This window comes from Panthera leo, chromosome B3 (genome assembly GCF_018350215.1).
Source record: "Panthera leo isolate Ple1 chromosome B3, P.leo_Ple1_pat1.1, whole genome shotgun sequence".
Taxonomy (NCBI): domain Eukaryota; kingdom Metazoa; phylum Chordata; class Mammalia; order Carnivora; family Felidae; genus Panthera; species Panthera leo.
In genome coordinates this window covers 65,610,542-65,628,229 of record NC_056684.1, presented here as the reverse complement: position 1 = coordinate 65,628,229, position 17,688 = coordinate 65,610,542, and the positions used below count along the sequence as shown (strand labels likewise).

The 17,688-nt window shown below is 39.2% G+C and overlaps 1 protein-coding gene across 7 annotated transcripts in view; it reads right to left on the bottom strand.

The window, feature by feature from the left end:
- MEIS2 (Meis homeobox 2) overlaps positions 1–17,688 on the bottom strand; it is a 207,957-nt gene that overhangs the window by 5,150 nt on the left and 185,119 nt on the right. For all 7 annotated transcript variants that reach the window (XM_042942464.1, XM_042942467.1, XM_042942468.1 and 4 more), the window contains exon 10: positions 395–453. In XM_042942464.1, coding sequence (XP_042798398.1) covers positions 395–453 — 59 coding nt within the window. The remainder of the gene's footprint in view (positions 1–394; positions 454–17,688) is intronic.

Sequence of the window (17,688 nt, the reverse complement as noted above, 5' to 3'; positions counted from 1 at the left end):
ACTGAACAGGGGATGCTCCAGGAGTGAAAGCCACGTGAACACCAAGGAATTGTGGGTAACAAGAAAACGTGTGCTAATGATTGATGCAGACAAGCAATGAGTAATTCCAGAGCTCGCAGTCAAACAAACTGCTTGTGGCACTAATGCTTGTGCCCAATTACCAATTCAGAAAGAAAATAAAAAGCAGTTTCAGTAGAGTCAGGGTGGGAAATCTCCAATTAGCACCAATTAGTGAAGTTGCTTCCTAAATGCAATCCTGGGGACATTAGAAAAAAAAATTCTCCCAGGATGCCTGATGGAAGCATTTATTTACCAGGTGATGAAACTCCTAGAGTATAACTTGATGAGGATCTGTGCCTATGGGACATGAATGCAGATACTAGTTGGAACTTGCCTGCTCGATTTGACTGGTCAATCATGGGCTGTACTATTCTTCTTCTGGCATTAATAAACCTGAAATAGAACAGAGAAGTCCAATCATCCAATGCAGTTTCTGCGGCCTATGAGCACTTTGGCACAAACGCTGCGGAGGATACGACGTGGTCAAACAACTACTGAGAATTATCTTTCTGATCCAAAGGCAGTTTTCCCTTTGCAGTGTTCAGAAACAGTTGACTGGATCATCTCCATCATCTGATAACCAAGTCGGGGTTGACTTTCGGACAAAGGCTCAGCGAGGGAATCAAGTTTTCCCTGAGAAAACATCTATTAATTTGCAGTGGTGCTTCTGCTTCTTGAACAAGTTGGAATCTGGTTAAAGTTCACGGGCTGGAAGATTTTTCTCCTTTCCCTAAACTCCCCGTCATAGGGAGACCTAGCTTCCCCTTGCAGCTGGTCATAAATGGAGACCAGGCTCTGGCACTCTGCTTTCACAAGGTATTGTTAGGTCAGCAAAGCCATCAATTAGGCTGTCTGAAGTTTTATCACCAACACAGCAGTAATAAGTGCTGGCCAGAAAGACTTCTGCTCTTTGGCAACTCCTGCAGTTTAAGCCTGTAAAGTTAGGGGTCATGTAGAGGTCAGTGCCAGCTGGGGGCGGCCTTTCCAGTCTAAGCTGGGACACCCAGGGCAGGGATAAGGTAACTGCCAACCATAAACCCAGCCACCTTTCAACCCACTAGAAAGACCCAGCCTCAGGTACACATGGTTGATATTAGGGCCCAAGAAACGTTTTCAAATCAGGTGGTGGCTGAATCACAGGAATGTAAAGGAGAAGCAGTTATTTCGTCTAGAAGCCTGGATCTAATTTTGTTGGAAATCCAAAAATAAGTGCCTACTTCATGTTACTTTAATGTTTAATAATGCCCATCAAATATTCATGTACAAACAGAGTAAGATGATAAGAAATCTCCTTTATTTCTCCAAATTTAATAAAAACGAAACAATTTTCTACCATTTGCGAGTTACCCTTGTCCCTGTGCATTTTTAATGCTGTGCACTGCCCACACATTTGAAGTGATGCACGGGACTCACTGGCCGTGCATCTGGTGGGGGGCATGGAGGGAGGGCATGCCGCCTATAACATCGCTAGCACCTCCTTAAAAATATACCCACTTAGAACATTTCCCAGTATTTCCAGTTTGAAATCTTAAGTGCAAGGGACTTCGTGATTAATGAGTCTGCATGGGGCCACAGGCAGGAACGGAAAACCCCTTCTTTGAAATTAGCCAGAAAACTTCTAGTGTGTGTTGGCAGCTCTGTGTTTCTAAGGAGTTGAAGTCCCTTCCTAGGAGGACAGCAGCCCGCACTTGTTCAGCCTCCCGTGAGCATTCTAGAGGGAATACAATTAGGCTGAAGAATAACAGCTGCAAGAAAACCAAAGGAGTCTTTTGCATATGGTGTTTGTTTGCAAAACAATGAACTTCTTTATTACTTAAGGAAGTACAGCTCAGTTGTCAAAAATGTTACACCCTCTCAAGGTTTGGGGAAACAAGTGACAGGACTCGGGGAGGTGGAAACAAAAGGAGAGTTGAAACTGCACATGTATTCCCACCTGGAACGTAAGTGCTACCGATGAATATCGGACCAGATCACAAAGCATTCCAGAAGCATCCCTTAGATCAGAAAAGGAACTTAATGATCTACTCTTTCCCCACTGTCTTTATGGGGACCAAGGAGGACTAACCTGCAATTCTCACCCTTTATCTTTGCAGCTTAAGACCAACTGAGATGCTCAGGCGAGCCTGGAGAAACCTTTTCTTTCCTCCTTGAAGTTTCTAATGGAGGACACACACGGCAGAGGCTTCACCTCTTTTTATGTGCTACTGATCCTGGTTTTGTTTCTTCCTACAGGCCAACTCTTTAGGTAAAATGAATTGCAATTTTTTCCCTTTTTCATTTTACCCTTTTACTCTTTTATTATTTACATCTGGAGGTTGTTCCCTTATTTATGTCTTTCTCCCCAGTTCCCCCAAACACTCCCTTCCTCACAGAGCTGCAAGGCATCATGGTTCTTAGTTCTCAGCAGGAGAACTCCACACTGTCTTCAAACAAATAATTACGGGGAAGGTTAGAGGTTCACTCAAAGGTCATTTCTTTGGATACTCGTCAGAATGTTTACATTAGTAAAAACGGGGTCCGCTCAAAAGGGTGTTCAATGGGGGACACACAACAATGCGGAACATTAAAAAAGCATTCTGTGTGCTAGCAGGTCTTTATAGAAGCGCTGAACTTGGAGATGCCACTCCGGTATTACATTTTCAACTAGTTACCATGGCATGGACTGGATGTTCACTAGCAGTTCTGGCGATGGCCTTTCTTTGCCCGGTTCTGCTAAACAAATATGCATAGAAGCCTCTGAAGGTTTTCAACTAGATCCTATTTTACAAAGGGTCATAGAGATTCTGCTTTTTTTTTTTTTTTTTTTTTTCACTTGGGTTCCATTTAGCTTCTCTGAATTTTTGTTCTCAAACAATGTTTTTGATCCATAGTGTTCTATCTTGCCAGGATCATAATTCTACCACATTCTTTCAAATCACACAGAATTTTAAAAACATATGGGCCCCAATTTTTCAGAAATCTCTTAACTTACAACTCCTGCCAATTGTCAACTCCCCTGATCTTGGGATATCTTACAAACACCATAGATGTTGTTATCAAAATTACCAATGAATGAGTTGACTTTAAGAACAATTTAACACGAGAAAAATGCAATTACCCCACTGTACTGATGATCTGCAGGCCACTCTTAGAAAACACATCAATGTACATACAATGGAGACATTTAACTACAGATTTTAAAAATTCAGACTAGGAGTACTTTTTATTTCTTTCGTATTACTAAGATAAAATTTCCAAATGCAACCTTTCCCTAAATTACATGACAAGAAATTTTTTCCACTTCCTCTGATCTATATTTTAAAATGACCTTATTCAATGCTCAAGTAGTAAACAGAATATCAAGTTTTGATTCTACTTAAAATGTGAAGACTCTAAAATTGAAAATACACTGATCTTCAATCTTTTAAGGTCCAAGCTCCATTCAGATGGAAAAACGCAACTCACTGGTTCAAAGACAAAAGACTTGTCTTAAAAAGGCTCAAAAGGTTTTTTTGGATATTAAATGGGTCTTACAAAATAACATTTTGATGAGTTAAGTGTAAATGAATCAGACACATATGGATTAAGTTATCCTTGAATTTCACACGGGTTTAAAAAATAAGGGGAAAAGAGGGTCTTGGCAAAAACATTTTGGACTTTGCCAAACCCAAAACATTTGAAAAATTGCTGAAGACATCCAACTAACCAAAATGCAGCAAGCTGCACCCAACTTTAATGAAAACCCCCACAAGTTATTTCCAATTCAAAGCCTGTTAAGTTTCTCATCTGTATCTGATATTAAAAATTTTTCTAAAGTTTTAATGTCATCCCAGAATGATTCTGAAGTTGAGGACATGTAACACACTTCTTTATTGGTATAAACAATTTAACCTGAAATTACAAAGTCTTCTAGAAATTAAATAGCTCTTAAAAACATTCTGAGATTTGTAAAACTTGTGTGCAAAATGTGCCATATATGATAAATGCCATAAATAAAATGTGCCAGTGAGCCTAGTGCCTTATCCAGATTTCACTTAGAAAAAATTTTCATTAGCCTCATTGTGACTTTTTTTAAGGGCTACAGATAATTCCATTAGTGACTCCCATAGGGAATGAGTGCCCTAAAGTGCACTAGTTCCATTGATTTGTATTGAACACAAAGTTAGTACCCAGGCTCACACAAAGACTCGGGAGAGTATCTACTAAGACTATCTACTTTCTCGCTAAATTTTACAAAAATAGAAAATGCATTAGTATGTGCGATTCTTAAAAATTATACACTGACTGTTAGCTTAAAAATAACTCAATTATAGAAATAAATTCAATGACTTTCCAAGAATCATGAGGCCCTTTTGAGTCAACTCAGAGATGAGAAAAGAACATATTAAAAAGAGAAAACGCAAGAGAGCAAAATATCACTGAAATCTCCTCTTGCCGTCTTACTGGAGGAGAGAGCTCCTGGAGACCTCCCCGCCTCCAATCCCCACCTCGGTCCCCACAGAAGAGCCAAACTTTTCAACTTTGCATATTTTTCTGCAACTGAAATTTGACCATCATGGTTTTCCTTTGAAAGCTTTTTCACTCCAAAGCATATTTCAGATTGATAGAAGTAGGCTTAGGTGTCATTCCTGCTTGTTGGTTGATTTCTCTCCTTTTCTTTCTCCCCCTCCCTCCCCTTCTTTTTAAATGACTGATAAATCCCTTCTTTCTGGTTCACTAACTTCATGCCACACCTGGTAACCAACTTCTTTAGGCAGCATTCCTTTTATTAGAAAATGTAGGCCTCTGTGGAGTCACCTGGAAAGCCGCCAGCCCTGAAGGCTCTGAGGAGGAACCAAGGATCCCTGCGCTGAAGCTTTTCCATGGATTGGTCTGGTCAAGGAAGGGGGCTGAACTGTACAAGAGGGATCAGATTATCTTGGAAGAGGTGTTATAAGCAGCTTGGTGACTGGAGACCTGGTGAAAAAGGAAGAAGTTCTGCTTCTCCACTTTACCCAGCCACGGGACTCATCAGTAAGGGTGCTTATTCACAAAGCTTGCTACTGCTTGGTGTCTGATACAATGAAGCCTCAACCTTGACAAATCAGTTATCAAGTTTCTTCACTTTTTTTCTTCACACACACAAAAAGCAAGTTTTGTTTTTTTTTTTTTTTTCTGTGCTCTGGTCATGGCTAAGAGTGGGGTTTTCTCAGTAAGATACACTGAAATGGTTACATTGGTGAATTAAGCAGGCTTAATGTCTTTGAATATGTACTCGGGCACATGAATGATTGAGTCATGGTGTAGCCATGAGTTTTTCACTGATGGCCACACAATGGATCTTTTCTCACGAACAACTGTGAGCAAAGTAAGGTAAATGAATGAAATTCATGGGCCACTCAGAAACACATTCACAGTTCATAATTTCCTCAAGCTACAGATTAATTTAGAATTTGATAGATACTAGACTTGTCTACAACTCTGAAAATGCATGAACTAATTACTCATACATTTATAACATGAACACATGATGCTAATCCGGAATCACAAACATTTTGCAGCTTTAGGAATATGCCTTGAGTAGTAGAACATTCAAGTTGAACACAAAAGGCTCTGGACAAAATTATAAGTAGCTAATACTTATTTTTAATGACCTTCTAATGTGTTCTTTCAATATTCTTTTACCTAATTCTTCCCTGAAGTTACAGGGCTTACATAGGTTCTTTACTAAAATACCCTACTTTGGGCAAACCCTTTTCAATTATTGTTCCATATTCCAGACTTCTCCATAGAACAAAGTGATGGAGAGGGTAGGCTCATATTCTCTGCCCTTTACTTGCTGTGTGACCTTGGGCAAGTATACGTAAATTTCCAGGCCTCTGTTTGTTTCCTGTCTATAACAGGGCACTGGTTGAGACCAGATTGTTTTGAGGATTAAGGAAGATATTGTATGTAAAATCCTTGGCACAGTGCCTGACACATAGTAAGAGCTCATTAAATGTTAGCTTACACTCAAAATGCACCTACCCAATGTCCCCTCCTAAAGAGCTCTGTCCTCTCATAGGAAATAATTAAGACTTGGTGGGTGACTATTAAGCAAATCCATGCTGAGCTGAAGAGAGGTAATCATGTGTTCTACTCTTACAAGTATCATGTGTCCATGTGCTAGTTCTTTCCCAAGGTCACAGCTAATTTAAATGTATAATGCCCTGGGGGGATTTTAGACACTGTAGTGGGCAACTGCTGGGGGGCTGGGTAGTGGGGCAAGTTATTTTGGAATCACACTCTCTAAAATGGCTCTCCACACCTGCAGGTCTAAGTGTGTTCCATGGACCAGTCACATCAACATCACAATGAGTCTGTTAGAACTGTAGAAACAGAGTAGTCCTCACCCTGGCACTAATGAATACTGAATTAGTATTTGAAAAGAGGTCCAGGTGATCTATACACATTTAAGTTTTAGAGGTCCTGCTGGAGATCACATAGCAAATAGATGATTGGGCCTTCTGCCTAAGAACAGAAATTTACAAAGATCAAGTTTTAAGCATGAAACTTAGCTATGAAAATGCATGTATTACTCTCTTAAATTATCTCAGACCTAAATAGTCTTTTAATCCCTTGCCTTGGGCAAACAAAAATTTATAATAATTTTAATTCACTTTATTCCATGCATACTTCCTAAAGGAAAAGTTTGGCCAATAAAATGCTTTTTGTGGAAACTGTTACCTTTCAGTCTCTCCGGGATGGGCAGAAGGAAGATGGCAGAATTTTCTTTCTTTTCTTTTTTTACATGTATTTCTGTAGTGTTTGAGTTTTAATAAGAAGTATAATTATTTTTATAATTAAATATCAAAGGTGACCTGGATAATTTGGCATCTTATCTGATTAAGGTTTATATGGCCAATAGTGGAAACTTTTCAATAAAAGTATTTGGGAAATTTTCTCTACGATAGGGAATTATCTTTTATTTCCCTTATAATATGGAGCAACAATAAACACTATTCCATAAGTATAATCAGACTTGAGGGCATGTAACAAAACATCCCAGCAGGTTATGATTTTGAAGTAATGTTATTCTTACAGAATGCCATCAGATTATTCATATGTGGCTATTTATCATTGACTATACTAGTGATCCTTCAAAGCCACTTGAAAGCAAGGGAGGAGAAAACACGCACACTTCCTTAGCTATTCATATCAAGGATCTATCCTCTTAAAGATAAAATACTAAGTCAATAGATATAAGTTGTAATATATTACCTCATCCTGTACATGATTAATGGCAGATGGAAATCAACTAGAAACTGAATTACTTTGGAAGTTTTACTACTGACATTAAAATTCCAGATCTGTATGGCGACACACCTTATGGGGCTTCTGAAAACAACTCTTTTGCAGACACAGAACGTCTATAACTTTGCTCAAACTCCATCAGCATAGAAAGCAGAAGTCATCATTTTCAAATTACCAATTACCCAGTACCTGTTCATCTACCTAAACACTACAGCCCGACTGAGCTTTGAAAAGTCAACCAGTCGCTTGATATCAGTTACACACATTTAAGCCAATTCTCATTATGTTCCTAGCCATTTACTAATTCACTCTAAGAGGAGAAGATCCCAACAAATCTAGTATCTTTTTAGCTTTCATGATCACCTTTGATTGAAGTATTAATTCTTTATCCTACTTCTCAGTGGAAACTACCTAAGCATTAACTTGCCAAAAATGCACCAAGCTGTTTAGCAATTATGTATTAGGTATGTTTGAGGAGATCAAGGTGCACTCACATGCCCTCTGCTATGGTTATCTCTCTGATTAGCTTGTCATCTGCTCAGAAGAAGATGTAGGCTGATTCTCCCATACAGTCTAGCAGGCCAGCTGTTAGCTGCCTGTCAAGCCCTCAAGTGGACAAGTAGTCCAGGAGCAAAAATGTCACTCCTTTGATCTGGCAAGGAGCAGCTGCTGATTTATAGAGTAGGACTTTGTTCTTCCGTTCTATTTTACTTTCTTTCCTAAGGCAGAACCACAAAATCCAGGAGAAAAAAAAAAGTGCCGTTCCCAGCAACATCAACAAGCTCTGACAACTGCAACAGGGTTTTTCTTGGCCCTAACAAAGCTCTCAGGCATCTCCTTTGACGCTCACCTTCCCCCCCCCCCCCCCCGCCACACTCCCCCCCACCGCCATTTTGTGCAATGCGGTAGTTATTGTTTAATTCAGCTTCTGTAAATGGAATGGACTGTGGCCAGCAAGCCTGGGGCATAAACACACCTGTATGAAAGAAGCCTTATTGTAGCAACCATCTACAAGCAAGCTCACATGAACCACACGTTCCTGAGTTCAGAAAGAATGCTCCATTTTTTCCTGACAGCAAATTTTACCCTAAGTGAATTTCTATTTTTGGTGCCACCAACCTGCGATGACCACATTTGAACTGTTTCCTCTCCAATAGCACTGCACTCTTTAAATCAAAGAGAAAAAAGGATTAGATGTTTTTTAAATCTGTGAGCAAACATATCCATCAAAAATGTTTATCCGCTGTCAATAGTATCAATCATTAAGAGCTGAATTGAACATCCAGAAAGGCTTTAGCAAATGTAATATCAAAGATTCCATAAGTTGATTTCATTACCCCTGATTTATACTGACATGGGCTTTCTGAGTAACATATAAGGAAGAAAATCAACAAAATCTACATAAGCCATACGCATTGTCTTGCTAAGAATTTTGCATACACTTAATCCTATTCTCAACGGATAAATCTGTCAGGTCAGAGATGTCCTATCACATGAGTGGAACATGAAACAACATGGCCTTGAGATAAACTGTGAGAAGTCATCAGCCATATGGATGCATGTACATGTATGTGTGTGTGCATATGCGTATATGGATAGGTACATGTACGTGCACACACCTACATATGGCAATAAACTTTGCCAGAGACTAATACCTGGCTAGGTTTTCTGTGCTAGTGCTGAAGAAAGAAAGATACACACACGCACACACACATTGATATCTGTGTATATATATGTATATATCTGTATATCATATATCTGTATATATATGTATATATCTGTTTCATATATACATATATATATATATGAAAGAGTTATCGACTCTAGGATATTTAACCACATAGGTCACATAGGTCAAAGACAGGAATTTTGTGGGTGGTGGAAATGCTGACAACAAAGGAGAAAAAAACAGTTGGTAAAACTCCTTGTGTCTACTTGGGTCATGCCTGCTATGTTCTAGTGTTTGCTCTCTTCTCTACCTTTTTCACTTTCCAGGGAATAGAGATTTTTGTCAACCTCATTTCTTGCTTTATGCTATGTTGCCCTTTGGTGAGTCAAAAGTTACTAAGCACCCACCTCCTCAATGTTCAGGGAATTGTACTAGTAGGATGCTTTCTCCGGGAGTGTGTGTGTATCCCAGTGAGAGACTGGGTTCTGGAGAGTGGACAATAGTGGGTAGGAAGGGAAAGCAAGGTGTAGGGGAGCAGGGATTACGTAAGGCCTATTTTCATCCTTTTTCCATCCTAAAAAAATTGGAATGAATAATTTTTAAGGTCCATAGTAATCTGTACACGTGCCATGTAAAAATCTTCCTCATTCTATACTTAACAAAACACAAGTTTAATGACACAATACAAGGTCATACATAAATATATAATTATGCGACTCTCTCTCTATTTAAAATTTTCAAAAGGCAGTACATGCCTTTAAAGAGTTTTACTCTTCACACCCACAGAAACCAACGGAAAATCACAATTTGATAATACCTAATAATTGCAAATCACAAATTTACCACACTCAGTAAATAGGTGTGAATAGGGTAGGGCCATTTGAAAAGTCATTTGAATTTGTGGAGGAAGAAAGTTGAATCAGATTAAAAGAGCATAGAATACTGGAGAGGCAGGAAATAAGGAAATGGCATGCTTACAAAGACACTAAGGCAGACTAGGCCCCATTTTGCGCAAGGGAATTGAATTCAGACTGGCTCCTGGTTTTAGAAAAGCTGACTAGAGTTAACAAACTGGTGGAAGTTCTCTGTCCCACCGCCCCCAATTTTATTGAGGTACAATTGACATATAACATTGTGTACATTTAAGATATAATGTGTTGGTTCGATAACCATATATATTGCAAAATGATAGGCACCATTAGCATTAGCTAACACCTCTGTCATGTCCTGCAGTTTCCATTTCTTTTTTGTGATGGAGAACACTTAAGATCTACTCTTCTAGCAACATTCAAGTACATTCTATAGTATGGCTAACTATAGTCACCATGCTGTTCAGTAGGTCCCCAGAACTTCCAACTGGAAGTCCGTACCCTTTGACCAACACCTCCCCATTTCTCCCCTCTAGTGAAAGTTCTTTTATTTTTTTTTTAAATTTTTTTAATGTTTATTTATTTCTGAGACAGAGACAGAGCATGAGTGGGGGAGGGGCAGAGAGAGAGGGAGACGCAGAATCCAAAGCAGGCTCCAGGCTCTGAGCTGTCAGCACAGAGCCCGATGCGGGGCTCAAACTCACAAACTGTGAGATCAGGACCTGAGCTGAAGTCAGTCACTCAACTGACTGAGCCACCCAGGTGCCCCTCTAGTGAAAGTTCTTGAGTGATAAATCGAATCCCTGAAGTTCTTGAGTAGTGGGATAACAACAAAAATATGGTGCCTGAGAAGCCATGCTGATGGACAAGGTAGAGGCTGAGAAGGTAGAAAGGTCTGATCCAAGCAGAGAGGGAGATAAAGTGAGCACAGATGAAGGTGATAGAAATGAAAAGCATGAAAAAAAAAAAAAAAAGAAATGAAAAGCACAAGGGACAGTTGGCTTGGCAAACTGGTGAATTCTGCTTAGATGGTGAAGCAGAAATACAAGTATGGAAGATGTTAAGAGCATAAACCTGAGAATCTGTCTTTAGCCTGTTACGGTATACTGTGGATGAAAACTGGAAATGTAGAAGAAATTCCTACTTGTGGTGGTGAGGAGAGGCAAGCTCAATTTTCCAAATGTTACCTTTGAGTGGATAGTGGGACTTTGAGGCTGAGGGGCTAGGCAGGCCACTCAAGACAAAGGACAAAAGAAGAGTAAAAGTTTAGAAAGAAATGACTCTATTCCAGAACCTTCTAATCTCTTCAAAACTCCAAAACTATATGAATACCCCAGAGCTGTGCAAACAAATGTAATAAATTGCCCGGCTGCCTCTAAAAATTCCTTCCTTCTCCTGTATCCTCTGATTTTACAAAGTCCAGTCTAGAAATGGCTGGCTAAGTCAACTGTCAGTAAAAAACTCTGTGGCCTGTGGCCATGGCCTTCTTTCTATTAGGCCTACTTTGCTTTTTCTTTTAATGCTGAGATAATCTGTGTGACTAGATGTAGATGGCAGTGGTGATAACAGGCCGGTCACTCTGTGTGCGCAAGCTGTATTCCATTCCATCCTTAACAAGGGTAAGTTTAGTGACAGAATTTACGAGAGTTTTAAAAATTGGATAGAGGAGAATACATACAGGAGACCATGTGTGTTTAAGCAACAGCATAAGACAATCAAGGGTAGGTTTTCTCTAGGTAGTGACAACTAATTTAGAAGAGAATTGATAGGACAAAGTGTTACATTTAAAAGGGACTCCATTAAGTGTGATGGCTTCCAAATTGTGTCCTCCTCTCAAACCATATTTTTCTTTTTAAATGGCCTTTTAAGGTGAAAAATACAGCACTTCACCCAAAATGGTGTGGAAACAAATGGTTCTCAAGGCTCTATTCTTCATCTCGGGCCAAACCACCCCAACACCAGCAATCTAAAGCCACTTGGCATTTTGGAGGGAAGGTGCTATGCATGTGAATGTCCCCGTGGCTCTTTCATTTGTCTGTGGGGCTCCTTTTTCTAAAGCAGCAGGGGAAACTTCAGAAGGCCAGCTTGGCATGCCAGAAGTGTTTGGATGGGCCAGGCCCTTATCCTTCTTTCAATTCTCCTGCTGGTTTAAAAGAAAGGATGTGGCAGAAGGCACATGCAGAAGGTGGCAACATTCTTAGGGCCCTTTATCAATACCACTGCTTTCTTTAAATTGTAGCTTGGTCTCTTGTTTCAGAGGCTGAGATTTTAGCACTTTTAAAGGGAACCAAAAGTGAGAAATCTCCTAGGTGTTAAGCTTTGGAGTGGCTTCAACCCAAAATATGATAAAATGAGATTAAAACACGGAAAGTCAAGTAATATTAAGAAAGATCCAACAAACAAAAATATCATAAATAGGCAGATATGTTTCAGTCTTTCTGTTTAAACCAAATGCTAGTTAACCAGTTCATATCGGCGTCCGGTACAGGTGCCAAAGGAATAAAAAAAAAAATCAAAGATCTAAAATATGTTTAAGTCATTTAAAAGAAACTCTGATTCTAACAGCTTTGTACTTAACAATAATCTCTGAAAATTATTAAAACACATCCCACTGTGTCAAGAAGCAAAAAAAAAATCTATTTATGAACGGTATGACTTAAGATCCTCGTCTTTACGATAATCAAACATCAAAGACCAAATTCCAAATAAAGTTTCCCAACTGCTTTTCTTAATAGCAAGTTAAATATCTTTTCCTTTGACTTGACAGCCAGGTAGCATTCTCTATCTTCTGCCAGCGATGTTATATGCGGTCTTTCCAATGCGACGGTATTATTACCCACAAAATTTTTAGCATCATCCCGTAATCATAAAAGACATAAAATATATCTTTATAAACCACAAGAGACATAGCAAACCAGCAGTTATGCCACATCTGTTTCAGTCCTTAAATATTTTAGCTTTAGAGGGTTAGTTAGTGGATTTCTCCCCCATTTGCAGAGAAATAAAGACATCAACCTTTGATTCTGACATTCCACAGAAAGCTATAATCTCCAATAGACAAAGAAGCAAACACATTGTACTGCAATTTGAAAGAATTTTAGAGCATATTCATGTTTCACATCTATCAGAATCTCCTAAAGTGGTTTAATTTAACTATTAGAAATAAAAATGATGGCATTTGAATAATCTCCATTTTAACAGTAAAGATAAAGTGACATCATTATGTATCCAAAACTAATTTAATTTCGAAATTGGTTTAAGTGCCATAGATTCTTACTTTAGAGTCAGGTAATGTACAAATAAACAAAAAGGCAATTAATAAATATAAAGTGGGGTGCCTGGCTAGCACAGTCAGAAGAACATGCGACTCTTGATCTTGGGGTGGTGAGTTGGAGCTCCATGTTAAGTATAGAGATTATTTAAATAAATAAGCTTTAGAAAAATAAGCATAAAGTTAATATTTCCAACTAACTAGGAACACACTATCCATTCTGTCTGGGCTGGCCTTTTTTCCCCCATGGTCATCTGGTCAACACAGCTTTCAAAATTCCCTTCAGAGAATATCTCTGTGAAGTAACTTTCCTGATTCCACAGTCTGGAATTCTACAGCACTTCCTCAGTCAGCCGCACCTAGCTAATATGCCCATCACAGCATTTATTCAATACCACCATCACAATTTACTTGTCTAGCTTCCCACCAGATAGCCTGAGAGAGAAGGAACATCTTAATTCTATATTATTGAGACACTATCAAGAATATAGTACATCCTCAATAAAATGTTTGAACAGATAACTGATTGAATGTATGAAAATAGGGTTCCTCCACCTTGAAAATGATGTAGAATTCAGAATATAAGAAAGAGCTTGTAGGGATTTTCTTGTCCTCACTTTGCAAATGGTGTAGCTGAATCACTGATGAAATTATTTTTCCTAGAATGGGGAAGAGATATGATGGGAGATAACTCTGGCTTCCTGGTTCTGGTCTGGTTATCTGTGCATTCAGAAACAACTAAAGATCTAGACTAGAGGCATTAGTTAAAAAAATTTTTTTTTAATGTTTATTTATTCTTGAGAGAAAGACAGAGACAGAGCGTGAGTGGGGGAGGGTCAGAGAGAGAGGGAGACACAGAATCCAAAGCAGGCTCCAGGCTCTGAGCTGTCAGCACAGAGCCTGACGTGGGGCTCGAACTCACAAACTGTGAGATCATGACCTGAGCTGAAGTCGGACGCTTAACTGACTGAGCCACCCAGGTGCCCCAAGAGGCATTAGTTTAAAGGTATGAATCCATCCAGGCATTAGAGATGCCAGTCAAATCTTCTGTGGAAGAGAAGGACTTGACTTGGCAGAAAATGAGCATCAGACTTTTCTAGGCTGGGGAACAGATGATATATTGGAACATGATAAGTCTGGTTGACTTGAGAAGAAAGAATAAGCTGAGAGTAACGGGAACTGAGGGCAATGGACTTTTGTGACACGTGCGCGTGTGTTGGGACAGAGGACTAGTGAGTAGGAAATGAAGGAGAAAGATTTGTGAGATTTAGAAAGGGAGGGAGAATAGAAAACTTTCTGAAAATATCTATTTTTTCATTATATTTTTCTAACGAAGTTTTTCCCAAATTGTGCTCTGAGGGTTACAGCGTCAATAGATGTTTCTCTAAAATGGGAGCAGTCCTGGCAAATAAGCGTAGGCAACGATACTGAGTGCGACGAAGTGAATGCAAAGAAAGTGTTGCTGCTCGGATGGTGCCACAGCCTTTCATACGCTTAAGTATAAACCCCGGAGAAGGAATGATGCTACCTATCAATTTCTAACTTTAGTCATTAAGATTTTAGGGGCACAAACATTCCAAGGTTTTGAAAAATTGAAGCAAGATTCTGGTTTTTACATGAAATTGTATTTTTAAACGATTCATCGACAATTGATCAAACAGTTCATCAAATATCCTATTAAAGGATTTCCATGGTCCTATTTTCCCACATCAGATTCTAGAGATGGAGAACCATTTGTAGGGTTCTTCTTCTATATCTTAACTGTTCACAATCCCACTTCCAAAATTATAAAATCTGACTACTCCATAGAACTTTGAGCCCCAAAATGTTGACAATGGGGTTTAGAGATGGGGCTGGAAAACGTTCTCTAGACCTTTTCTATCTCCTTAGACGATAATTTTAGGCTGAAATGTTTTCTATAACCCTCCCTGCTTCCTATTTTCCTCATTCGATGACATGAAAACAATTATTGTTTAGCATTTGGCTATATATGCCTAAAATCTCTGCTTCAGAATGATTCTTAGAAACTGAAGACTAATCTCAAACGTAAGATAGTTTTCTTTTCCGCAACACTGTCTGCATGTTCCATTCATCAGAAGTGTGACTGGACTGTGGCCATCTGATGTCAACAGCAAGTGTTGGAGATTTACATATATGAAGGGTGGGAGATGGGGAGGAGAGAAACAGACAAGGTGGTTGGGGCAGGATGTTAAGGGGGAAGAAGAAATGCGAAGGAGAAGGAGACAGGAAAAAAGGAAGTGCTGCTTTGGATAAAAGTACATCGACAGACATCAAATGCTCCTCCCTCCCCTGCCCCCACCAATTCCACGTTCTTGTTTACAGAGCGTACAAGTACAAAATCAGCTTTTACTTATAACTGTGTTAAACACCACCTGCCTGCCCTCTGAACCTTGCTGTCCCGGGATGAGGTCAGCCCGGCGGAGGGCTCCAGTTCTATAAGCAATCCTGTCATTCAGGCTAACAGCAGTGATTCACTCACAGGAGGCAAAAATGACTCAATTGTTGGGCTTTATTGACTCCAGGGAGCACAGCTACTCTATCATTACCATGGAGTGCAAACACCCTGAGCTCTGTTTTGGTCCACTTAAAATTACTATTTGCTGTGAAGGATTGGCAAAGCAATTCTTAAAATGATGGGGGTGGGAGTCAGGCAAGCGCCATTATGGGCTTTTCCTTCCGTTTAAGCAGAAGTAAGCAGTAGAGGACTTGTTCGGAGCCTGACCTACTTATTTAACCTTTTGTTCACTTCGCTGTATTAACATATATTAACTGGCTATATAAGCCCTAGGGGGGATAACAACCTCATGACCAAATTATGCTTCCATTTTCATGGGTAACCTCTCCTTGGGTGGAACTTAAACCCCAATATAAATACATTTTAGGTCCATACAGAATTGAGGAGGGATGCCAAAAAACAAACGCTGAACAACAGTCCCACAAAGACCACAGCAACCATGGCGTGGTCGGGAAAATTACACACTAGAGGAACTATTTGAAAAACCAAATAAATTTAATTAAATAAGTTACAGAATTATTTTCCCCGTCTCTTATCTACTCCCCTTGGTTAATATCCACGACATACTGATGTTGCATAATTGCGCTTATGGAATGCTGCAGCTCAGAGCCATAATGAGCTGCCTTTGCACAAAGGCAGCGAAAGTGGTTTCCCTACAGAGTTATCTTCTCAATTATTTATACTTGCAACACTTTCACATAATGGCAGTTTTAAAATCAAACAAACAAAGCAAACTGTACAATAAAGGAAGGAGACAAGAAGGTGCAGGGACCTTTTCCTTTCCTTTTTTTGAACACCAGAAGGGACAGGCAAGCCACATAAAGTCAACTGAATTTGGTTCCTCGAAGAGTCTCAGGGGCCTTGCGACCAGACAGCATCAAAGCATCTGAGATTGCCACCTTGGTGAGGGATTAGACCAGCTCTACATACCTGTCTTGCTTTTAATCTGTCATATCCAAATATATAAAGGAATGCAAACTTTATTTTTTTTTTCTTTTATAAGTTTGTCTTTGAAAACTCTTAACAGTTAGACTTGACCCCCAATTCTACTCCTGGGGGGAAAAAGGTGCCAAGTGTCAAAATGATGTCCGTGTAAACAGAAAATGGCCCCCAGGCTGGCAGGGGTGGGTGGGGGGCTTGCCAGTTTTTATGATGTTTGTTTCCACTGTCCACACCTCAAAAACTCATACATAGAAGCGGAAAAGCTATTTTGCAGTTATATTACATAGGGATATAGAAAATAAGGGGTATATTTAAATATTAAGGCAAAATTTAATGTTATTTCTAACACTGAATTTTGGAATCTCTTTGAAATGACCTGTTTACATTAAGCTCTGACTTACTTTGTTCTCAGCATCTAGTTCAATAGACTGGTCAGAGTAGGTGCTCAATAAAAATGTTAGCTAGGTTATTTTTCCAAGCTAATCCATAGATGTGGCTGAGGAGCTTATATTTTAAGAAATTAAAAGTGAACTTTTGACCAGGCACATATTTTGGATCTGCATAAAATCTATATTTCGTTTAAGACTCTCCATTAAACAAGCATAGGTTCCAGCCTTCAGGAGGTATTTAGCATCTTGAAGAGTTATTCCTCATCAGATAATGGCCACTCATATATCTGTGACCGAAGATATTCATTAACAGCACCAGTGAAACACAGCTTTAATATCACCTATTAGCCATTTCCAAATAACAAAATGTAAGGCAACTATTTCCTTAAAGTCCTGCAGGAAAAGATTATAAAGATGATGCAAAAGCATAATAATTTTAAAAACCTCAGAATTTGTCTCTTGCAATATGCCTACATGCACATACACTGAGTTTATACACACAGACTCATTTTTCATAAATGTACCTTGTGACTTTAAATGTCTCCTGACTTGACACTTGACCTTAAGGAGATTTTTTTTCTTTTCAAGCACAGTGAAAGATCAGAAGGAAGTACACACACACACACACACACACACACACACACACACACACACACCATACTGAAAGGAAATCAGACCATGATCCATTACCCAACTGAGGA